The sequence below is a fragment of the Ursus americanus genome, chromosome 3 (assembly GCF_024610735.1).
Source record: "Ursus americanus isolate L20-20 chromosome 3, mUrsAme1.1.p, whole genome shotgun sequence".
NCBI lineage: Eukaryota > Metazoa > Chordata > Mammalia > Carnivora > Ursidae > Ursus > Ursus americanus.
Window position 1 is genome coordinate 43,190,744 of NC_142129.1, and position 24,529 is coordinate 43,215,272.

The 24,529-nt window shown below is 38.8% G+C and overlaps 2 protein-coding genes and 1 long non-coding RNA gene across 7 annotated transcripts in view; 1 reads left to right on the forward strand and 2 right to left on the reverse strand.

The window, feature by feature from the left end:
• Window positions 1-15,811, reverse strand: part of AVL9 (AVL9 cell migration associated) — a 70,815-nt gene extending 55,004 nt beyond the window's left edge. For all 5 annotated transcript variants that reach the window (XR_006778666.2, XR_006778664.2, XM_045792900.2 and 2 more), the window contains exon 1: window positions 15,483-15,811. Coding sequence is in view for 3 of the 5 variants with exons in the window: in XM_045792900.2 (XP_045648856.1) it covers window positions 15,483-15,575 (93 nt within the window). In the remaining 2 variants the exon portion in view is untranslated. The remainder of the gene's footprint in view (window positions 1-15,482) is intronic.
• A 2,379-nt stretch (window positions 15,812-18,190) lies between these two features.
• On the reverse strand, window positions 18,191-21,169 carry LOC148110376 (uncharacterized). The gene is made up of 4 exons (XR_015723909.1): window positions 21,012-21,169; window positions 20,276-20,337; window positions 19,159-19,254; window positions 18,191-19,077 (listed from the first exon to the last, which is right to left on the reverse strand). It is a non-coding gene; the product is annotated as an uncharacterized LOC148110376 (long non-coding RNA).
• Window positions 21,170-21,173: 4 nt separating this feature from the next.
• Window positions 21,174-24,469, forward strand: LSM5 (LSM5 homolog, U6 small nuclear RNA and mRNA degradation associated). Its single transcript, XM_045792901.1, has 5 exons — window positions 21,174-21,321; window positions 22,464-22,559; window positions 22,818-22,845; window positions 23,529-23,601; window positions 24,045-24,469. The coding sequence occupies exons 1-5, from the start codon at window positions 21,276-21,278 to the stop codon at window positions 24,075-24,077; spliced, it is 276 nt and encodes a 91-aa protein (XP_045648857.1). The 5' UTR covers window positions 21,174-21,275; the 3' UTR covers window positions 24,078-24,469.
• The last annotated feature ends 60 nt before the right edge of the window (window positions 24,470-24,529 follow it).

A 24,529-nucleotide genomic window follows, 5' to 3' on the forward strand; every position in this document is an offset into this window, starting at 1 on the left:
AAGACTGTGTTATTTCCCAATCAATGGAATTGTAAAATCTTAAATCGTATAATCTTCATTTTATTTTATTTATTTATTTGACAGAGAGAGAGAGACAGCCAGTAAGAGAGGGAACACAAGCAGGGGGAGTGGGAGAGGAAGAAGCAGGCTCCCCGCGGAAGAGCCTGATGTGGGGCTCGATTCCAGAACTCTGGGATCACGCCCTGAGCCGAAGGCAGAAGCTTAACGACTGAGCCACCCAGGCGCCCCCTAATCTTCATATTTTGAATACTGACTACTCTATATGCTCCCCTTTGGATATGTCCAAAATAATCCAGACAGACACAGTTCATGGCACAGAGGCTTAAGAGGAATTCTCATGCAAGTTACCTGAGATTCTCAAATACTCAGTTGAATCAAAAGGCAATTTAGACAATAATGCTAATTAAACTAAGAACACCATGAAAAGTAAAGGTAGTAAGCTGCCTCACTGCACAACTCCAGTGGGAACCACCCACGATACAGTTTACATGAAGGGCTCTTCCTGCAAATTTACTGTGCAAAGTCTGTACAGATGTATATGGCAGCCCTAAGTCTATGCAAAAAATCATTGACAAAACCAAAGTAAATATCCAAAGACAAAAAAAAAAAAAAAACAAAAAGAAAAAAAAAAAAAGAAATAGAATGATTATCATCAAGTAAGATTACTATTAAATAATGAAAGTTCACAGCCCAAACTCTTAAGCTAAATTTGAGGATCAAAAAAAGTATCTGGGGGTGCCTGGGTGGTTCAACTGATTAAGCATCTGACTCTTGATTTTGGCTCAGGTGATGATCTCAGGGTTATGAGATCCAGCCCTGCCTCTAGTGGAGCTGGGCGTAGAGCCTGCTTAAGATTCTCTCTCTCTTTGCCACCTCTTAAAAACAAACAAACAAACAAACAAACAAACAAAAACTCTAGCAGGGCATCAGAACATACAATGTGTGACAGATATACCAAATCTCTCCCCAAAGGGTAATGTTATTAAATCCTGCAAATTTCAAATATATTTTTTTGAACTCATGTTCATGTGACTGAATCTACTTTTATCCCAATTAGTAGTAGTTTACATACCTACATGGTTATAATAGAACAGGGGAAGAGACAACGGCTGATTTCTAAAACGTGAAAACAGAATAAATATGCTCTAATCACAAGGAATAAAAAGGCAATTTTTCTAAAGCCTAAATGAACCATGTAAGAAATGGTAATGTTTGTTCACACCATGAATGGTAAAAATTACCACCCATTTTCAGAGTTTACAAATCAAACTGTTTTTTACAAATCAAATTTACAAATCAAACCACTGGGTGGCTCAGTCAGTAGAACACGTGAATGTGACTCAATCTCAGGGTCGTGAGTTCTAGCCCCACAATGGGCATGGAGCCTACTTGAAAGAAAGAAAAGAAAAGAAAGAAATGAAAAGAAAAGAAAAAGAAAAAGTGTCCTCTAGTTAGACTGCATTTATGTGGTCCTCAGAAACAAAAAATTGATAAAACAAAATAACATAGTACCTGGTGTGAACTCTGAGTACTTCAAAAGTACCCTCTGCTTGCTTTCTAACAATGAAACATCCATCCCACTGTCAGAGAACCATACAATAGAAGCCACCACCATGCCAAACAGCACACAAATTAAACACATCTGTAGTGCTCACAGACACTGATGGCATAAGAGGTATGCTTCCTAGAGATGCTGAGTCAGGGGCTCTGCCTCTGCTCCCTTTCTAGGCACCTCAGAGATTTCACCCACCCTTCACTCAGAAGCATGGGTGCTTGTTTTCTTAACAGTTAAAACATTTTAGGCACCAAAGTCAAGGCCTCGTCATGTTTTGCTCTTTAAAGAAAACCCTGGATGTAGAAGACATGTCTTCTCGAAGTTATGCCAAATCTCCAGAAGAGTCAACATTACAAGAGAACTGGCACTCTACCTCTTTAGTCTCTTAAAAAGTTGGCAAACGACTATACTTGTGAGCTGTTTATTTCTGAAACAGATTGTGCTTAGCACTCCTCTACCTCAACTGATACATTATTTTATAGTTTCCTGAGTGCACTGGATTCCTAGAAAAATAAAGTGTGTACTGTAAAAGTGCAATGGTACTACTGAGACCTACCAATTAAAACTAAGTCTTACTGTTTTTAAAATTAAATGGAAACAAAACAAAAATTAAATAAAACAAGTATCTTAGTTTAAAACATGTGCTTTTACACGTTTAAGTGAATAAAAGCTGTCAGCTCTACTTTCTAGAATTAAAGAACTATTATACTATTCCACATTCCTTTATTTAAGATGAGGTACTTTGGCCTTTCGACTGGAACTATCATCTTCCAGTAATTCACCAAAATGACCAACACAAAGGGAAAGAAGAGAGTTGCACCAACTATATTCTCTAGGCCTTTTTTAAAAACGGAGTTGTTACTTTGGCCACATACATGCAAATCTACAAGAAAGAGGATGTTGTGGACATGAAGGAAATAGGCACTGTTCAAAACAGAATGCCCCACAAATGCTACCAAGGCAACACTGGAAGAGTCTACAGTGTTACCCAGCATGTCATTGGCATTGTAAACAAACAAGGGCAAATATTCTTGCCAAGAATATTAACGTAGGTATTGAGCATATATATATTTTTTTCTTTCTAGATAGGTTCCATGCTCAGCATAGAGCCCAATACGGGGCTTGAACTTATGACCCTGAGATCTAGACGGGAGCCGTCTAGATACAGATGCGTAACCGAGGGAGCCACCCAGGAGCTCCTATGTACCTAGCATATTAAGCACTCAAAGATCCGAGATAGCTTCCTGAAGCATGTGAAGGAAAATGATCAGAAAAAGAAGGAAGTCAAAGAGAAAGGTACTTGGGTTCAACTGAAGTGCCAGCCTGCTCCACCCAGAGAAGCACACTTTGTGAGAACCAATGGAAAGGAGCCCGAGCTGCTGGAACCCATTCCCTATGAATTCATGGCAGGATAAGTGTAAAAAAAATAAAAGACCTCAAGACTGTAAACAAAACAAAAAACACAGTTGAGGTACTTGGATTATGAACAAGAAAAGAGATGATGTGCATTTTAATTTAAATATAGAATTTTTTTAGGGATGCCTGGATAACTTAATCAGAAGAGCATGTGACCCTTGATCCCGGGTTCGTGAGTTTACCTTGTCTAATATATATAAATCTTTAAAAAAAAGACTATTATATGGAAGAACATGACATTTTGCTTATCAATATTAACTACATAATGAGGGAAGCTGATTTTCATACTAAAGTCACTTGAACTAAAATTAAGAATTCATTATCCTGTTTTTCTACTTTAAAAAAAAAAAATTATTTCTTCCAGGAAGGAAAAATCTTTAACTACATAAGAAGGGCAAAATTGAGAAACTCTACTAGTAAGTATTCATCTCCATTCATCTCAAATATATCTGAGAATAAACAGCATTATTATAAGGATTTGGCATTCACTGAAATATCATTATTTGCAGATCTACAACTCACAAATCAGAAACACCATCAGATATGGAACCAATGAGTTTATGTTTCAGAGAAATAAATTGCCACTTATTTCCCGTAATACCAGATTAGTTTTGTAGTGCTACTTTATGTAAAGTTTGGTAAAGATAGCTTCAGATGTATTTGACTCTCTAGGATCTTTTAAATTACAGAGGGATGGCCGGGTGGCTCAGTCATTAAGCGTCTGCCTTCAGCTCAGGTCAGTTTAGGTCGTGATCCCAGGGTCCTGGGATTGAGTCCCAAGTCAGACTTCTTGCTCAGCAGGGAGCCTGCTTCTCCCTCTACTTGTGCTTCTCTGACAATAAATAAAATCTTTAAAAAAAAATACATTACATAAATCTAGAACTCCTACATTATCCTAGATTCCAAGTAAAATAAATGCTTTGGTCATATAGTACAAATGTGTATAACTACATGGAAAAAACCCAACTTTCATGAACTTAAACCTGATAATTAAAAAAAACAATCACTTAAATTTTAAAGTAAAACGTTGTTATATTTGTAATATCTCTAAACTGGGAACAACAACTCGCATGTCCATTAACAGGAGAAAGGGTCAAGGATGGCATAAATATACAGAAACTACCGACAATACCAACATGGATCGATCTTAGACATAACACTAAGTGAAACAAGTCAGACACAAGGGACACAAATCTATGGTGACATAGGTCAGAATAGTGGTAACCTTCAGGCAAGTAATGACCAGGAGGGGGGCCTCCATGGATCTTCTGAAGTGCTGGAATTCTGTCTCTTGATCTGAAGGGTGATTACACAGGTGTGTACCTAAAAGTCAATCAAGCTGCACCCATAAGTTGCGTGTACTTTACTGTTGATAAATTATACCTTAAGAAAATAAAATACTGCTAAACAGCAATTTCCTTATCTATAAAAGAAGATTAATACAACCTTGGTGTATTGAGAGGAATAAATGGGATAATAAACACACATTTAACACAGTACTCAGTATATACTAAACATTCCATAAATGGCAGCTATTATTATTGCTAATAATATTTTCATTGAACAGCAATGATAAACCGCATGGTGACTAAACTATATATTGGTATAAGCTCTTATTTTTTAAATCATTCGTGAAGGCAGGAATTATATTTAGGGCATACTTTATGGAATTTAGAATCTTTGCTACAACTTGTTTACAAAGAGTGGAGTAAAATCACTATACGTAATGGAAATTTATGCTTTCAGCACGTAAGTTATATAAGCACCCAAGAGATGTCTGGGTTTTTGTATTAAGCTATAGCTTTTATGTTTCTGAAGATACCATGCTTATTTAACACAATACGTGAAGACAGGACATAAAAAACGATTGAGCTATTGTTTCTTTGAGCTATTCTTTTTTTCTCAATTATGCAGTTTTAAGGCTTAATACTGAAAGACTGCAAATGGAGAATTTTTCCTAAGTTCTAGCTCTGGACAAGTAGGAGTTTAAACGAAGAAAATCATATGAATGATAGTTTTTGAAATAGCCCCCCCCCTTTTTAAGATTTTTATTCATTTATTTGAGAGAGACAGAGACAGAGACAGAGCGTACAAGTGGGGGGAGGGAGAATTTTGTGATTTTTTACAAGGAGAAAAAAAAAAGTTTTTTTAAAACCTAAGATTTATATTTAAGTAATCTCTATACCAACATGGGGCTCGAACTCACAACTCCAAGATCAAGAGTTGCATGCTCTATGGACTAAGCCAGTCCTAGAAAATAATTTTTAATTATTTAGATTTGAGAAGTTATTACAAACTAGAAAAGGCAAAGATCTTAAATGTACAGACTTCATCAGTTTGATGATTTCTACAGCTACAGGCAACCATTCCATCAAGACACAGAATTATCATCCCAGAAAGTTCCTCTCTTCAGACTGCTACCAACAAACACTAGTTCTGCCTGTTGAATTGAAGGGTATGTTTCTGAATGTAGGCTCTGATGATGGGTATTTAGCAAATGTTTATTGATTTCATCTTATAATATAGGTGAAGGAGAATCTTAGAAATCATCTATTTTAAAACCCTCATTTTACAGATGAAAAAACTGAAGTCCATAAACATTAGGCAACTTGCTCCAGGTTACACATCTAATAACCATTAGGGTCAAGCTAAAACTCGGGCATCTTAATTGCCAGATATACTTTGCTATTATCCAAGCAGAGAGTGGTAAAAGAGAATCTATCAGAGCTGAAATTACAAAGGAATATTAGGAATACTATATACAAAGTTCCTCTACAATGGAAGAGATAGGACAAGGATTTGTATAAAACACGGTGGAATTACAGAAACTGGTCTTTTTCTTCTTTTTTTATAAGATCTATTTATTTGGGGGGGGCAAAGGGAGAGGGGCACAGAGTCTTAAGCAGACTCTGTGCTAAGCGTGGAGCGCAAAGTGGGGCTCAACCTCAGGACCCTGAGATCATGACCTGAGCAGAAACCGTGTTGGCTGCTTAAACTGAGCCACCCAGGTGCCCCAACACCAGTCTTTTAGATGAGAGGATATAAATAGAACATTTTTTATCTGTAGGTTATTGAAAATATATACAAAGATGATACCACAGCTTCAAAAACTATTTTCTTGCAGGAAAAAAATTAGAAACTTTCTAACAAAAGATTTAAATCAATTTATTTTAATGAACACTACTTAGCAATCTTTTATATGTATTTTATTTTTTAACATTTTTATACTGAACTTTTACATGGTAAAAAAGATTTCAACTTTTTTTTTTTTTTAAGATTTTTTATTTATTTAACACAGATAGAGACAGCCAGCGAGAGAGGGAACACAAGCAGGGGGAGTGGGAGAGGAAGAAGCAGGCTCATAGCGGAGGAGCCTGATGTGGGGCTCGATCCCACAACGCCGGGATCACGCCCTGAGCCGAAGGCAGACGCTTAACCACTGTGCCACTCAGGCGCCCCAAGATTTCAACTTCTGGTAGTGTACTATCCCCATCAGAGTCTAACAAATTACTAATATCACCCGTGAAAGCCATGGAGACAGGAACAGGTTTCATTAACAACCCTGCAGTCATTTCCTTATATATAAACACTTAATATATATTGTGACAATGAGCATCAGTTGGATGAAGAAAATGTTAATGCAGAAGACTGTATTTGAAATCTAACCCAAACATAGTTTATTCAGAAGTCAGCTTCTGACAATTATCTAGATCACTCTTAAGAATCAGAAATAAGCGAGAAAAGCATCTATCAGCCTAACCAGCTATCATAAAACCAGAAGTCTTTAGGTCTTCTTTAAAACCAATGACTAAGTCATTTTATTTCATACGCAGTTCTAATTTATTTAGAAGATGTGGTCTCCCAGTCTATGGAAGAAAAAAAGCAACAAGTAAAGTAAGGAGGGGAGGCTGAAAACTGCAATGCCATATTTGGGTCAATACTGAAGAGTGCCTGCTAACTTCTCTGTCATCCACCTCTCTATCAAAAGCCCAGATAAGTCAGAAGTTATGTGCAAAATACTCTATTTTAAAATAAACTCAGAATGCCACAGTGACATTTAAAGGCAGAATCATCCAGACTAACTTATAACTTAAATTGTGTTCAGCATGTTCTGCTTCAAAAACCATTTTACCAAGATCTCCGTGAAAAAAACGAAATCCCCATACTTAGGCAAAAAGGAGCAATGATTCCACAAGGATGTTCTTTGTAGCGCTATTCAAAATAGCAAAAAATTGTGGAGCACCAACGAAGTATATAAAAAGGAGGGGCACCTGGGTGGCTCCGTCATCCTTAAGCATCTGCCTTTGGCTCAGGGCGTGATCCCAGCATTGTGGGACAGAGCCCCATATCGGGCTCTTCCCCTGGGAGGCTGCATCTTCCTCTCCCATTCCCCCTGCTTGTGTTCCCTCTCTCACTGGCTGTCTCTCTCTCTGTCAAATAAATAAATCTTAAAAAATAAAAAATAAATAAAAGGAAACCAAATATTTCCAACAAATACTATTTAGCTATTTTAAAATGCTATAATTCAATATTAATATGGAAAGATATTAATGGCACAGTTACATAAAAAGGCAGGTCATAAAATCTGATTACAGTATAAAGTTTTTGGAAAAAGTTATGCATATATTTTTTAAAGATTTTATTTATTTATTTGAAAGAGAGACAGACAGCCAGAGAGAGAGGGAACACAAGCAGGGGGAGTGGGAGAGGAAGAAGGAGGCTCCTAGAGGAGCAGGGAGCCCGATGCGGAGTTCCATCCCAGGACCCTAGGATCACGCCCTGAGCTGAAGGCAGACGCTTAACGACTGAGCCACCGAGGTGCCCTGAAAAGTTATGCATATTTGTAAAAAAAAAAAAAAAAAAAAAAAAGAAAAAAAAAAAAGTAACTGGAGACCTGGAAGGATAGTCATCAACAAGGTCTTAAGAGCAGATTTCTTTAGGATATAGGATTTTAAGTGTTAGTTTTTTTTCTTCTCTATATTTTCTCACTTTTTTACTGAGTACATATCATTTCTGATAAGAAAAGCTATTTTTTAAAACAACTGGAATGATTTAAAAATTGCCCAAAATATCAATTTAAATTACATCCTCTAAAAATATCCTACGAACAAACCAAGGTTTTACCCTGATGGTATCTTAACCAAAGAATCTAATAAGGCCAGTCTTTCTCAAAATCAGTAAGACTCCTCTTTCTCCATGTCTTTATCTTCCTCTTGTAGTGCCCATCCCCAGTAGACCAGGGCCCTTCTACAGACTTCCCTTATCTAGCAAAATCCAGGCTCCTCAAAGGATGTGAATCACATTATACCATAAAGGAGAAGGTTATTCATGAAATATAAGCATTTTACTAGGGAATCAAAGACTTAAGCCAAAGAAATTTAGGCCCTATTTGGCACTTTCTAGCCACCGGGGGGGGGGGGGCGGATTTTAAGAGGACAAAAGAATCTTCTACGTATTTCTAAACTTCCATTACACAGATTGAAACCCACCCTGGTTAGCTGCGATGCCAAGGACTAAAATAAAACTATTCCACTGCTAAGTTTCCAGCCCTGCAAAGTCAGAGACTTTCATAATTCTGGTATACAAAAGCATGGCTAAAATCAGAAAAAAACCTCTACCAAACTACTCAAGTTCAAGAAATAAAAATGCCAGTGGAGGGCTAGAAAATGAAATCTTGTTTCAGGACACTTTCTCTGAATAGCTAAAAAGAATCTTTAGATATTATTCCTTCCCTAAGCTCTAACTCCCCAAAAGTTTCTTCTTTCTGTTCCAAAGGGCTTCTATTCCAACAAGAATCACAAACAATACTCCGATGTTTCAGCATGGTCACCACAAGATTCCATCAACAGCAGGCGTCAAAACTACATGCTTGTCAGGCAGCCATCTGTCACCAAAACCTCAATGGGTCAGGACTTGGCACTATCACCCTAACATAAACCAGCCCCCCCCCCCCCAACTTCCTCAACCCAGCCCTGAATCTGCAATGTAACATTCTGCTACTCATAGAGATTTTCCCATGATCAGCCCACCTAGACCAAGAGGAAAATGTCCTTTTCTCTTCCCTGCTTCAGTTGCTTTATTCACCTTGAAACAAGTATAAACAGGAGTTCTAGTTCTTTCATAATCTATTTTTTAGAGAAGTACAGCCTGGTAAAACAAGTTTATTCAAGAATTTAAAACTGCTATGTACACAAAACTATGAACTCTATCAGAACAGTGGTAAAAAATCAAGTAATAATTCTAACTTTTTATGATATCACTTTGGAAAATAACAACTCCCTATTAATTTCAGCGTTTAAGTTCCAATCTGGGGCACCTGGATGGCTCAGTCCGTTAAGTGTCCAACTCTTGATTTCGGCTCAGGTCATGATCTCAGGGTCGTGGGATCAAGCCCCAAGTCAGGCTCTGTGCTCAGCGTAGAGTCTGCTTGAGAGTCTCTTTTTCCTTCTCCCTCAGTCCTCCCCCATCCCTCTCTTAAAAAAGTTCCAATCTATTTATGAAAGAACCAAAAAAGTTGATATTTGATTATTTTGCCAAAAATCATGCTAATCTGACAAATACAAATACAGTTTACCTATTTACCACCACAAATAAGGAACAAAAGTCTGGAACACATAATCTATAACAAACTACTATAGATAAGGTATCCATAAATTACGTCACATCAAAGAGTTTTTGTTCTCTTATTATTCCCCCCAGGTATTGCAAGTGAGTTTTTAAGGAAGAGAGTCCTTCGCCAAATGCTAAATTAAAAAAAAAAAAAACAAAAACCAAAACTTCAGGAAAAGTGTTGGAATGGATAATTGTTTCAAAACTATTTTAAATGCCATGATAGTACTTTCACTTAAAGTGATCTAAATGTTAAGTATTTCAATAAACCAGAATAATCATCACTAGAAACTAACCTGTGAACCTATGGAAGAATTCACTCCCATGAATCTAGGTGAAAAAATGATCAAGTGATAAAGTTAGATGTTCATTTTAATTTAAATGAAAGAATTTTTCATTTAAGATATATCTGAAGGCCTCAAAGGTGGAAAAAATGCAGGGAACAGGATGAATGACTATCTTCTATGTCTAGTTTGGGGATCTTCAACACAGCTGTATTAGAAGATGGCTTTAACCTTATGGTCTACGTGAAACTACCCGACTCCCTTATCATACCACTGTAATAGCACCTTTATAACAGAAGAGTCTACAAAGATTTAGTACTCCTCCCACGTAAAGTTATCATGCTTATCAAGCCAGCAGACTGCTGAAAGGCATTATTTTTAAACAAAAGTTTTACTTCAGTGCACTTCAATGTAAAAATTACAAACTGCAACCGAGTATGGGAATTTTCACTATGAATAATCTCAGGGCATGGAAAGAAGTGATCAACAAGACCAACAGCATTCTGAATACTTGGAAGAGTAGTTTAACAAAGCACTCTCACACAGCTTAAAATAATCTGAAGTCAGAATCACAATTCAATGAGCCATGCACTTTTAATCCTTTACACCTGGAAGTAAAATCTTAAACTGAAGAATAAAGTGATCGATTAATCCATCCTGGGGAAAATCTTATGTAATTATAGCCTCTGAAACACTTGATATGCTGATTAAAGAAACAGCAGTCTCTAGAACATTCTAAGAATTAATGTATGTAACACACTCACTTTCCAGAACCACCGGATTTTGAAGGGTTAAGAAAGCAGAGTTGTAGGACATCTAAAAAGACACTGAGGGGCGCCTGGCTGGCTCAGTTAGAAGAGCATGCGACTACTCTTGATCTCAGGGTTGTGAGTTTGAGCCCCATGTTGGGTGTAGAGATTACCAATAAACTTAAAAAAATAAGTAAATAAAATGAAAAGATACTGATTTGCAGAAGTGAGGAACATCCTTAAGAGCAAATATAACAAACATTGGAAATTGTAGTACGCTTTTTTATAATACTCTTCCATCTGGCAAAATCAACAATGTTCTCGATATTTTATAAAAACTAAGAAAAAGTAGGGCTATCAAAAAATGAAAAAACATAGTTGAACTATTTTCCTATCTTTTCCAATACTATTACACAACCATTGGATGCATTAGGTTTCTGGCAAAAGTTTCATTGTTTTTGACTGAACTGACCTGTCAATTTCATCAACCAACTCAGTGGGAGAGTGTGTTTCATTCATTTGCTCTGTTGTCTGAGCAAATTGCTGTCAATTGCTATTACCAGTGCTGTTATCAGTGCTGTTACCATTCCCTACACCCAACCTGGCTATACCACAGAGTTTCCAATGAAGGTTTTTCAGATTACACACTCATCCAATCTTAACTCTCTTTAGAGTCCAGAAATCATCTTGTAATCTATCCAACAATCCTTCATTATAGGAATAACAGAAAATTAATAATTACTAGTAAGCTAAAATTTTTCTCTAATAGTAAAAATTCTATAATCAAATGTTTGACTCTTGTAAAAGCTAGAGAATACTCAGTATAAATCTAAAAATCACCTTTTAACTCACTGTGCAATTTGACTTTGACTAGATATAGCAAATTGTTTGATTTGCAAAATGAGGTTCTTAGGTCCTCATTTTCTGCTATACAAGACGTAAGTGTAATTTTTAAAAGCTGCTTTCAGTTAGCAGTAAGAAAATAACCTGTTGGGAATGCAAACTGGTGCAGCCACTGTGGAAAACAGTATGGAGCTTCCTCAAAAAATTAAAAATAGAACTACCATATGATTTAGTAATCACATTACTGGGTATTTACCCAAAGAATACAAAAACACTAATTTGAAAGGATATAAGCACACCTATGTTTATTGCAGCATTACAACAGCCAAATTATGGAAGCAATATTGATAGATGAATGGATAAAGAAAATGTGTTACGTATATAACGGAATATTTAGCCATAAAAAAGAATGAAATCTTGCCATTTGCAAAACATGGATGGAGCTAAAGTGTACAATGATAAGTGAAGTAAGTTAGACTGAGAAAGACAAATTCCATATGATTTCACTCATATGTGGAATTTAAGAAACAAAATAAAGGAGAAAAAAAACCCCAAGAAACAGACTCTTAACTATAGAGAACTGATGGTTACCAAAGTGGAGGTGAGTGTATGAATTAAAACAGGTAATGGGGATTTCACTATATTATACATCTGAAACTAATACAACACTGTATATTAACTATACTAGAATTAAAAACTTTAAAGAAAAATAAAGAACCTATGTTGCATTTCTCATCTTTCAATGCACTGTGCCAGAATCCTTTACATTTTCTTCCATTCTATCAGCAACCCATATGAACAGACACTACTCAACAAGAATATTAAAAAAATTGCCCTAGTCTGTGAAACATCATGTGGATTACAAAAAAACAAAAACACACACACATACAACAAGGCATGTATTTGCCCTTTCTACTAAGAGCCTACAACCTAAAAGTGCTATTAAAATAAACACGATTGATTACAAAGGCTAGGGACATCTGGGTTTCAGTGTTAGGGCTGACAGTCTCCCCTTAAAATTTTGTTAGGCTCCTCGGAACTCTCAACCAAGGCCTGACTTGTTGGGCTTCCTTGTTCTTCTCTGCATTATTTAATTTCAGCAAGAATCCTTTTAGCTGGGTATAGCTAGAAACCCCCTTTACCTGTGAAGTAGTAATTTCCATCCATTGACCCCCCCCCCCCCACTCTACTCTTTAGCTGTCGATGTCTCCTTTCCTTGTCTTCAGTGTTGAGCCCATGTGCTCACTTCGGCAGCACATATATGGAGTTGAGCCCAGTTCTTTTTTTTTTTTTAATTTCATTTTTTTAAAAAAGATCTTTAGAAATTATTTATTTTTGTGTGTGAGAGAGCGCACAAGCAGTGGAAGTGGCAGGCAGAGGGAGAAGCAGGCTCTCTCCCAAGCAAGGAGCCCAAGGGACTCAATCCCAGGACTCTGGGATCATGACCTGAGCAGAAGGCAGACACTTAACCCACTGAGCCACCCAGGTGTCTCGAGTTGAGCCCAATTCTATACTGAGGTCTCGTTTCCTATTACAACAGCTTTTCTGAATAAAATGTTTTTATTGCTTTAACTATTGTCCAGTTCTGGTTTTTCTGATAGCACCAAACTAGCTAAGTGTTAAGTTGCTTCACCTTTTTGGGTTTCAGTTTACTCATCTGTAAATTGAAGGGAGATGGGAGTAGAATGAACTCTAGGGACCCTTGCCAGGTCTAAAATCCTCATGAAGAAATCTGGTATAGGAAAATGAGGTACAGAAAAATTAAACGATTTGGACTTGCTTGAGGTCATGGGAACTGTGAGGCCCAGATGTCATCCAGGTCTGGTTCCCAGCACAGTGTTCATTTAACAAAACCAGCTGTCTTTACCTCAATGCCGAAACCAAAAGCTAACAAATCCAGTGAAACGCCATGGCATCCAGCGTGCTACTTCAGCTGAAAGTGCCTCCTTCATCTTACAATCTGTTGTTCAGCTTTACTCTCTCAGCAACATTACATTTGTTTCCTAAAATAAATCATTTTTCCATCTGGGAATATAAGTGATATTACTTTTGACAATAAAACTGGTATAAAACAATCTTGAATTTAGATGACAGCAAGAATTAAAAGATTTTATTCTTTCCTACGATATTTCCTTGGGTTTTTTTGAGATTTATTTGAGAAAGAGAGAACGAGAGCATGAGAGAGAGCACGGACATGAGAGAGACTCCTAAATGCCACATGGCTCAGCAGAATGAAACATATGACGCCAGAAGCAATTCTACATTTGACTCCAGGACTGTTTTGCAATGTGACCTCAGTAAGATCAATTTACTTCCTCTAAGTTTCAGTTACTTCACCCATATCCGAAGTGAGTTATACAGTGAAAATTAAGATCAAAGATGTGAAATTTTAAAGTACTAAAAATCTTTAAGAAACAAAACAGGGGCGCCTGGGTGGCTCAATCGTTAAGCGTCTGCCTTAGGCTCAGGTCACAATCCCGGGGTCCTGGATCAAGGATCGCACTCCAAGCCCCTCATGGGCTCCCTGCCCAGCGGGAAGCCTGCTTCTCCCTCTCTTCCCTCTCTCACTGTCTGTCAAATAAATAAATAAAATCTTTTAAAAAATAAACAAAGAAAAAAAGAAACCAAAAAACCCAGACTCTTATCTACAGAGAACTGGTGGCTACCAGAGGGGAGATGGGTGGGGGGATAGGTGAAATAGGTGGAGGGAATTAAGAGTATACCAACGGTGGTGAGCACTGAGTAATGAAGAGAACTGTTGAATCACTGTATTGGACACCTGAAACTAATGTAACACCAATAATTACACTGGAATTAAAATTTTAAGAAGTATTAAAAATCTAATGAACACAGTGTTTGCATGCCATGATACAATCTCAAATATCCACCCTCTTACTTCTAAATATAGGGCCACATTTTAAAAACTTATATTCTATTGCTGCTGCTTGGAATTTTTTTAATACCACACTAATGCCACTTCCTCCTGAGTGTTCTATGCCATTTTCCCCCTGAGAGACAAGGAACAAAATACCATACTTTAAAGTTAAGCAGTGGTTAGAACACATACAATCACAACAATTTTTTTCACTCCACTTTCCTATTATCGTCCTCTAACAAATTTAAATTTTGCCAGTAAAAGTCTACTAAAATGTTATTTTCTGTGAAACGCAAGAAATGCTACATTACCTAGTAGTAGCAGTATTTTTAACACATTTCAATTTCCTGTTCACCAGCATTATGACATCATTGCTTTCCAGTGTTTGGACTCATTAAATAATTGTTTCTATTTTGTTCCCTTACCTCCAATGTATATACTGAAAACGTTCCATTGTTCCTGAAGACACGTAATAAAAATGACTTAGTATCTGCACACTCCTTTGCCAGGTAAATACTCTTATCGCAACTGAACTGGAAGGGTCAATTTCTCACCAAAAGGCAAGATCTGGACAAGATCAAATAGCAAAAGCAATGCCCAGTGGGAAGGGGGGAGGAGTCAATACACCACCCAAACACGACGGATTCTAGGGCTTCCACAGATAAACAAAGGAAGTTGATTTTCCCACGACGCCGCCTGGGCTTCAACCAACTCTAGGCATTTGTGTGGAAGCCCACTGCGCTCATTACCTTGAAAACCCAGTCCAAGTACTGAATTCTTCTAAAGGCTCCTATGATAGATGGACACTCAGAAAGTCAATGGAGGCAGGGATGAATGAGGAACTGTCAGGCTAACCTTCGATTCCTCCTCCCACCCCACCAAAGAACCTAAACACCTACCAACTCCAACATACCGACACAGAACTCCTCCGCGGCTCAAAACACAATTTAAGGGGCAGGAGAAAGGGAGTGTGGGGAATGGGCTTCAGGTGCTGCGAGTGCGAGGAGCAGGTGTGAAGTTCAGAAGGGCAGGGGGCGCTTAAGGCAGCAAGGAGCCGAGCGGAGGGGAGTGGGCACCAGCTGCGCGCGACCGCACGAACGGCCGGGGGCGGGTTCGAACCCCTTCCTCACCTGGCAGCCCTTCTTGTGATGAAAGCCGACCACCACGATGTGCAGTACGGGCCCCCGGGGGGCGCCATCGCCTCCCCGCCCGGCCTTCTCCATGGGCGGCCGCCGAGGGCCCGCAAGCCGACGACTTCAACCGCCAAGGGCGGCAGGCCGGCTACCCCGCGGTCCCCAGGAGGACGGCGACCGGCGGGTTTCAGGTGTCAGCGAGGGCGCCGCATGAGGGCCGTACAAGGGGCCCGGAGGAGGCCGAGTCTCCCGCAGCTCCGCACCGCCCCCAGGGCCGCTGCCGCGCTTCCCTCATCCGCTTCCGCAGCTTCCGGGCTGTCACCTGATGCGGCGGCTGCCGCCGGCGAGGAGGGGCGGGGTAGGACCCGGAGGGAACCTGACGGGGCGGGGCCCGGGATATGGGGCGGGGCCCGAGGGGAGAGGGCACGGGGTCGGCAGCGGGGCCCGAGGGGAGAGGGCACGGGGCCGGGGGCGGGGCCCGAGGGGAGAGGGCACGGGGTCGGCAGCGGGGCCGCATGGCACCTCTACCCCTTGCCTTTTCGGTGCGACCTTAACCCGCTTCCTCCTCCTTTGCCCTCTGTTTTTCCTCTTTAAAGTCTCCGCCCCTTCCCTCCTCTTTCTTTAGCTTGCCTCTTTTTTAAACGTCTTTTCTTGTTCACTCTCCATTATCCAATTCCTTCATTCATTTCCTTCGCCTCTATGGCCTTGATAACAGGGAGTCATCTGTGCATTCAACCTTTAAATTATTTGCTTCCCAGGGTTTTTCTTTCGCTTCGTTCTAGGTTTGTTTAGGTTTTTTTTCCCCCTTCTTCTTATTTAAGTATTTTGTATAGGAGTTTGGAAGCGTTTCAAGGCCTGAAGTAAAATACCCTCGACAATAAAGGAATTTTATACAAGGAGACCTGTAAATGATTATTCTAGTCGCGACGTTAAAAAATATATATATTATTTTCATTCTTTTTCTAGCTTTAGTACTCTGATCAGTACTAAATATATGTGATCCGTTGTCACCAGTATTTTTAATGTCCTAACTGATTGTACTACTTCAATTTTATTTTTAAAGACTAAAGGACAGGTGCCTGCTTCAAATAGAATTCGAGATTACTGCAATTGGCTGTGAAGTTTACCATTACTAGTTGCATATCCCTTAGTTTGGACAATCTTAGCAGTTGTTATACACTCCTGGCCTTGTAATTTAAGGACTTGCATTCTAATTGAAGTATAGCTGAGAAAAACAGTAGGCTTCCTATAAACGAGTTTAGTTTCTGTGATTCAGTAGAAGTGTTTTAATGCTAATAAAAATAGAAATTTTTCAATGTGTTGCTGTATATTACAAAATTCTTGGTGTTGGTTCAGAATTGTGTGTGAAACTATATTATTCCCTGTATGCAGAATATCTTACTGTTTTTTTCCATCTGCCTCAATATTTTCCACAATTGCCATAGCCAAAATTAAAGTCTTTTTAAAGAAGAGTCATTTAAAAAAGATGTAAGGGTAGGGCATCTGGGTGGCTCAGTCAGTTAAGTGCCTCAGGTCTTGATTCCAAGGTCCTGGGATTGAGCCCCACATCGGACTTCCTTCTCAGCAGGGAACCTGCCCCTCCCTCTCCGTCTGCTGCTCCCCTTGCTTGTGCTCTCTTTCTCTGTCAAGTAAATAAATAAAATCTCTTTAAAAAAAACCTTCATATTTGCAGTGAACACCTATTATTTAATTCACTGTGCAGGAAACCCAGTTATAGCTTTATAAAAATCTGTATCGCTTTGCATCCTAGACCCTCCAACTAAGATTAAATCATTTATTCATAACTATTATGTTGCTTAAATGCTTAAAAAGTATATTATTGGGGAAACTGGGAGACAAAGTAAGCAAGGGAATTTCCAGAATTTTTTCCATCTCTAAATATATAGACTGGTCCATTTAACAGTATAGAATGACAACTTTTTTAAAAAGAGCAAGGAGCCTGACATGGGGCTTGATGCCAGAACCCTGGGATCATGACCTGAGCTGAAGAAAGACGCTTAGCTGACTGAGCCACCCAGGTGCCCCTTACATTGGTTTTTTAAATGAGTTGTATTAATATAAAATAAATTCACAAATAAGATATTGTCTTTAAGGACAAATAGCTATTGAGAAAAAAAATGGAAATTTCTCCTTTATTTTAAAGAGTTGAAAGATTACCAAGATTGTAAATAATTGAGATAACAGAATACTTTCTGAACATTATTTTGAAAGGAAACTTTTGCATGTATTTTTATGATGACATTTATCTCCAGGAAAAAATTAGAAATGCTTTTCTGAACATACAACAAATTGAAGAGCTTCTTCTAGTTACATATATTTTATGATGAATTATAGATTCTATGTCAGCTCTGTAAGTAAGAGCTAAGGGGACAAAAACCCTGGAGACACAGAGCAATGACATGTTTTCAAGTTCATTAAAAATGAACTCTCCATCTGGAATTGGATTGTTGTTTCTTTTTGCATCTTGCCTCAGGAGAGAATGTAATAAAATAAAACCACTCTTGTGCAATCCCCATTAACTCCACTGTGTAAATGAACTATATCTCCTTTTTCAGAGTATAAACAGACTTTCTTCTTTATCAATAGTATTGAAAATTGCTAATGGAAAACAAAGTATTGACTTTCTCAAATTATATTTTTCCTGAATTTTAAAGTCTATCAAGTAGCGAAAGTGCCTTGAATTTGGTCCCTACCCTCATTGTATAGTGTGGTGAAAATAAAACAAGAATAGAAATAGAAAAGAAAACCAGGGAAAGGAAAGGGCTTCACAAATTTGGCATTACTTTGTCTTTAGAATCTTATGAAGAATAAGGAGAATATTGATGGGGATGAATAATTAGTGAGAATCAATTTAAAGAACATTTATTAGACCCTACAGTACTGCTGGAACTGTGGTAGGCACAGTTCATCAAAAGAAATTAAAAGGATGTCCGGGTGGCTCAGTGGTTAAGCATCTATCTTTGGCTCAGGTCATGATCCCAGGGTCCTGGGATCGAGTTCCAAATTGGGCTCCTTGCTTGGCGGGGAGCCGGTTTCTCCCTCTGCCTGCTGCTCCTCCTGCTTGTGAGCTCGCTCTCTCTCTTCTCAGACAAATAAAAAAATAAAACCTTTTAAAAATTAAAAAAAATTGTTGCTTAGTCTATAAGTCTGGTTATAAAATAAATGTGAAACCAGCTAGCAATGCTAGCTTTTGTAGCACCTACTCTAAACCAACCATCATGTTTATAAGTATTAGGAAATAAAGATAAACCAGCAATAATAGCTTACATTTAATGGATAAGCACTGTGTGTCAGTCTGCTAGCCACTCTTCATGGATTATTTCATTTAATCTTCATAACAATCCTCAAGTAGATACAATTATCCTCATTTTTTTTCCGGTGGGTAAATGGACACGTAGAAAGGTTAAATAACTTGCTGAAGGGCAAATAACTAGAAAGGATTGTGGTAGGGATAGGATTCGAACCAAAGTCATTTAATTTCAGAATCAATGAATTTAAGTGCTGTACTCTACTACTTCGCAAAATTCTTGACATTGAGGAACTCACGGTCTTTGGGGAGGGAGGTAACCTCCTGTAAAGGTAATTATAGGAGAATACATTGAGAACATTTTGAGAACTATGAACATTGCTATGAAACAATGCGAGAGCCTACCAAGTCTGCAGGTCAGAGAAGCTTCACAGAGGTGGTCACATGTGAGGAGGTCTTGAAGGATGAACAGGATTTTATCAGAATTTGGGGCCAGAGCATCTGAAGTACAATAAAGTAAAATCACTAAGGATTGGGGTTAAAGGAAAGCATTTGGAAACAGAAGAGTTTTATACCAAAGTTAGAGGAAGTATGTAAGATTGAGATAAAAGTGCAGCAAAAGAGTTTTGGTGGTGGGCACATGCTAATTGCACATGGTGTTCCCTCTGCTTGGAATGCTGCTCCTGCCCCCTTTCTTTCTTTTTTTTTTTTCAGATATTTTATTTATTTATTCGACAGAGATAGAGACAGCCAGCGAGAGAGGGAACACAGGCAGGGGGAGTGGGAGAGGAAGGAGCAGGCTCATAGTGGAGGAGCCTGATGTGGGGCTCGATCCCATAACGCCAGGATCACGCCCTGAGCAACGCTGGGATCACGCCCTGAGCCGAAGGCAGACGCTTAACCGCTGTGCCACCCAGGCGCCCCTCCTGCCCCCTTTCTGCCTATCTAATTCTTATTTCTCTTCCAAGAGTAGACTTCTGTCAATTCCTTTGTGAAACTTCCCAAGCTGTCTATGTGGGCAAGTTATCTAACATCTCTGAGCATGACAGAACCCCATTAGAACACCTGTCTCACAGGATAGTCATAAAAATTAGGATTAAGTGTATCTGTAAGTTTTCTGGCACACAGTAGGTGCTCAATATTTATGAAATGCAAAAAAGCCAGAATTGTCTTGGTGTTTAGAAGACTGAACCCTAGGAAGCTTTGAACTGAAGCAGGCATCTGTTAGGACTTCTGAAACTTCTTACTGACATTTTCCTTAAATCATACCAAGGATTTCTAGTTCTCTGGGGTCCCTGAAGCTAAGAGGTCTTTTTGGTTTATATATTAAATTTCATATGCCTTGTACATAATGTTTGTTAGTAGTTTTTCTCCCCGCATTCATCCTTAAGCTCCTACAAGGGCAGAAGATGTTGTAGTTCTGTTTTGTACACTGTTTTATACTCAGCAAAAATACCAAATAGTGTGTAACTAATGCATATTTGTTCAATGAATGAATGAATGATGGATGCATTACAACTACCTGTTGTATGAATGAATGATGCTCTTTCTGGTCTCCTGTTTAGACTCCTTGGCTTTAAGTTCCTGGAATACAAATATAAAAAAGACTTAAGGCAGAGAATTTGCTTTCTATTCTTTTCAAAACAGAGGTGCAAAAGCATTAAGGTTTCCTAAGCGTGATGACATTAATAGAGAGTGACATCTGCTGGTTGCTTGTTAGACAAGACAGTAAGTATTTAAAGTGAATACATAGCCTGTAATAAATTAGACTCCTAGATATGACAAGGTAAGAATGATAAATTAAATATGATAGTAGAAATAAAAACATATTTTAAAGTTCCACCCTAGAAAAGTTAAAAAAAAAAAAAAAACGCTGGTTGTGGGTTTTCGATTCACTGGACTTTTAAAAGAAGCACTAGATTCTCTCCTCTCTTAAGTAGGCTCCACACCCTGCGTGGAGAACAACCATAGGCTTGAACCCACAACCTGAGATCAGGACCCGAGCTGATATCAAGAATCCGAGGCTTAACCGACTGAGCCACCCAGGCTCCCCAGGAGTAGATTCTTTCAAAAATGGTTTTTACAAAAACTGCAACACAGTGAATTGGTGGCGGAAAACATGAATTGATTTGGTCTGAAAAAAGATCTGGCTTGAGATGAGATGCAACTTCATCTAGGGCAGTAAGACGAGTCAAAAGTTGCCGAATTTTGCAAAACCTTCCGGGTTACAGGAAGACTTTATTCACAAGGCAGGATACCTTTAACGTCTGTCGGAAACTGCCTGGGGAAAGCGGGTAACTGCCGAGACCTCACATTGTTCAGTGGGCAGAAATACCTCCCGAGGGCTCAAGAGCGCGGGAAAGACGCGACGGGGAGCGACTCTCGCCCACTGGTTGGATCGCACGTTCGGCCTCGGATTGATCGAGCCTGCCCAGGCTGCGGGGGAGGTGGGGGAGCGGAAGCGCGCTCTTTCAAACTCGCCGTGCAAACGTCGGTGCTGGCAGGCCACTTCCGGCGTAGCCATGGCGGCTAACGCTACCACTAACCCGTCGCAGCTGCTGCCTCTAGGTAATCTGGGGAGGGGACCGGAGCGTTCAAACTAAGTGTAGGGGGCCAACAGGCTGCGGCTGAAGTAGCCCTTAGCCGAGTGTTGGGGAAATGTATGGATGAAGTGCTTTACCCCTCCGCGGCTCGTCTCTGGGCTCCCAAGTCTCTGTGGCCCCGGGCCGCTGTTGCTTTTTCAGCGTGGTAGGGGTCCTTGAGGCGGGGACTGTGGCTCCGCAACCAAACCGTCACCCGAAAAGGCCCACACTTAGTAAGTGCGTCGTCAGCCTTGTTTGTTGTGGGCTCGCCTCTACAGTCGTGGGTAGCACAGCCGCTCCACCTGGCATTTAAGCTTCCCAGATTAGATCCTCTTGTATGGCTGGTTATTGAGAGAATCACCGGCACCTGGAATGAGCCTGAAAGATCTGGAAACTGGTTTTTCTATTCAGCAGTTACTGAGTCTCTATGCACTAGACACAATGGCTGGGCACTATTCGACAAATTTAAATCACACCCGTTGCCTTCAAATAGCACACAAACCATTGGAGGAGATAGAACACTGAACTAGTAAACATCATGCCAAATAATGCTAAGCCAGCTAAAGAGATGTTCAAACTGCTGTTAGAGCACAGAGATAGTGACAGGAAGAAATCTCTGGTGAAGACGGCTGTGCCTCTCTCTTCCAATATTTTGTAGCTGAAGAGTTGATTGAGTTATCGGAGGTGGCCGCGACGTAAAAGTTTTCATTCCTTCATTCCACAAATTCTTTTTGAATGCTTGGTATATGCTAGACATTGACTATTGAGGATATAGTCATGGGAAAACAACCACAGTCTCTGCTCTCATGGGGCTTAGACTCCGAGGGGAGGGGGTGCATATGTTTATCAAATAACCTAAAATAACATAAAACCACAGCCCTGATAAACTTCAACAAAGCAGAGTAAGTGGTAAACAGAAAATTTTTGTTAATAATGCAACAGGGATATGTACTATATAAGATCTGAAGTTTTTGAATGAATACTTTTCCTGGTTTATCTTTCACAATATGCAAGTAACAAGTGCCAGTAGGCACTCAAATATTTATTGAAGTAGTGAATAGGTAAAGTAATCTTTTTCCTCTCTCCCCCTTTTCTTTTTCTTTCTGTTTTTTTTTTTTTTAAATATAGAGCTTGTGGACAAATGTATAGGATCAAGAATTCACATTGTGATGAAGAGTGATAAAGAAATTGTTGGCACACTTTTGGGATTTGATGACTTTGTCAGTATCCTTTTAAAAGGTGGTGGTGGTATGGGTTTTTCTTCAGTATTTAAGAACAGAAGTAAGAATATCGACAGTCAGTACTTACCATTATAATAAAAATTTATTCTCAGCATGATAGCATTCTAAGAGGTGTGTGAAAGAAGATGAAGTTCCTATCAATTACACCTATTTTGTATTTGAGCCACTGTGTTAAGCATTGTAATTAAAACTGAATAAAGGTAGAAGCCAGAGTAAATTCAACCTTAACACCAAATTTCAGATATGGTACTGGAGGATGTCACTGAATTGTGAGTAGTGTTAAAAATTAAAGAAAGGGGGGGATCTCTCTTTAAGTCAATTTTAGTATTGAGTTTAAAATGATTTGTGAGAAAACATTGCCTGTTGAAAATACCTTAGAGATAGAAATTTATCTCCTGACGCTGGTAAAATTTGATCCTGCAGTTATTACAGTAATGTAATTATTAATGAATTGTTAGGAAGTTAATGGAGACAGAGCTTTAAGACAAAAGGAACTAAAAACAACCAAGGATGTTTGGGCTCAGGCAAATCAAGGTACTGATAGTAAGAGCATTTAACTGTATAACATAAAATATAAGCAATGGTTCCATCATATTAGTTATAAAGATCATAACCAGTGTCTGCTTTCAAAATTGAGTTGATTACAGATTGGTTTAATGGATAGGGATTAGTAGTAAGTAATAGTAAAAAAGTGAAACTAGTGAACATTCCGCTTCGTCTTTGATCTCCTTGGCAAATTTCAGCTTCTTTTATGAAGGTCAGTCCTAGTGGGTGTGGATCGTAGACCAGTCAGTTCACTGTGTTGCCTTTGGTCATCCAGTGGATAATCTTTGTTTCTGATATAATTGCTTGACCTCACATTCATTTGTATACAAGAATAACTTTATAGGGATCAGAATGTTGGCTTTGACTATCATTGTTTATCTTGACTCTATTTTATCTCTTCATTTAGTGAAATCACACCAGAAGGAAGAAGGATCACTAAACTAGATCAGATTTTGCTAAATGGAAATAATATAACAATGGTAAGACAGAGTGAAGCTGGGTATTTTTTGGTTTTATTTATTTATTTATTTTTATTTATTTATTTTTTTTAAATGTTAGCCCATTTTTGTGAGGCAGGGATTACAGATTACCTGCCTTGACTAAGTGTTCCTGTCCCAGTGGTGTTTAAGTTGGGAAGGAGATGATCTTGTGATCAGGGCTCTAAAGCTGAGCTACTGAAGATGACAGTAGGCTTAGAGATTAGTTTGCTTGGGCTTTGTAATCTTTTAGTTTGCCAAGAATCATTGTTTAGACTCTAAATATTAATTGTCTATGTTGGGAATTGTAAACGGAAGCAATGACCTGGAAAAAATGAGAGTGTGTGGGCGGGGCAGAGAGGCTCAGTGGCTTTGACTGATGAGGAGGGGTTTTTAGATGGTGTGGGTGGTGGTGTTACTAATAAGCTCTTTTTCCTTCTGTGCAGCTGGTTCCTGGAGGAGAAGGTCCTGAAGTATGAATGGATTTCCTTGACTTACTCTGTTTTGTCTTATAATGACAACAAGATAGAAATTTTTTTTTAACCTTTTAATGTTTGGATTCTGTAAAGCTAAGTTTCCCGTTAAAGGGAAATGTTTTGAAGATGCATTGTAAATGCCCATTTTTGTAAGTTAATCATTATTATCTTGGAAAAAAAAAAAGAACAGTTTGTTCTTTGAAGACTAAAATAAAAGTGTTTTTGGTTAACTGTCATTTTATTTTTTGTACTGCAGTAACCAGTGTAACAAAGATTGTAGTTATTGTGTCACTTGCTTTCCTATAATTTTATGCCTATTTGCTTCCTCATTTACATAACCATTTGATTCTCAAACAAAAATTGTTCCAAATAAAATGACCAACTTTGATTTTGAACAGTTGCATTTAAAAAGCCTAAAATGATTACTTACAAAATTCAATTTAAACTCTGATGCC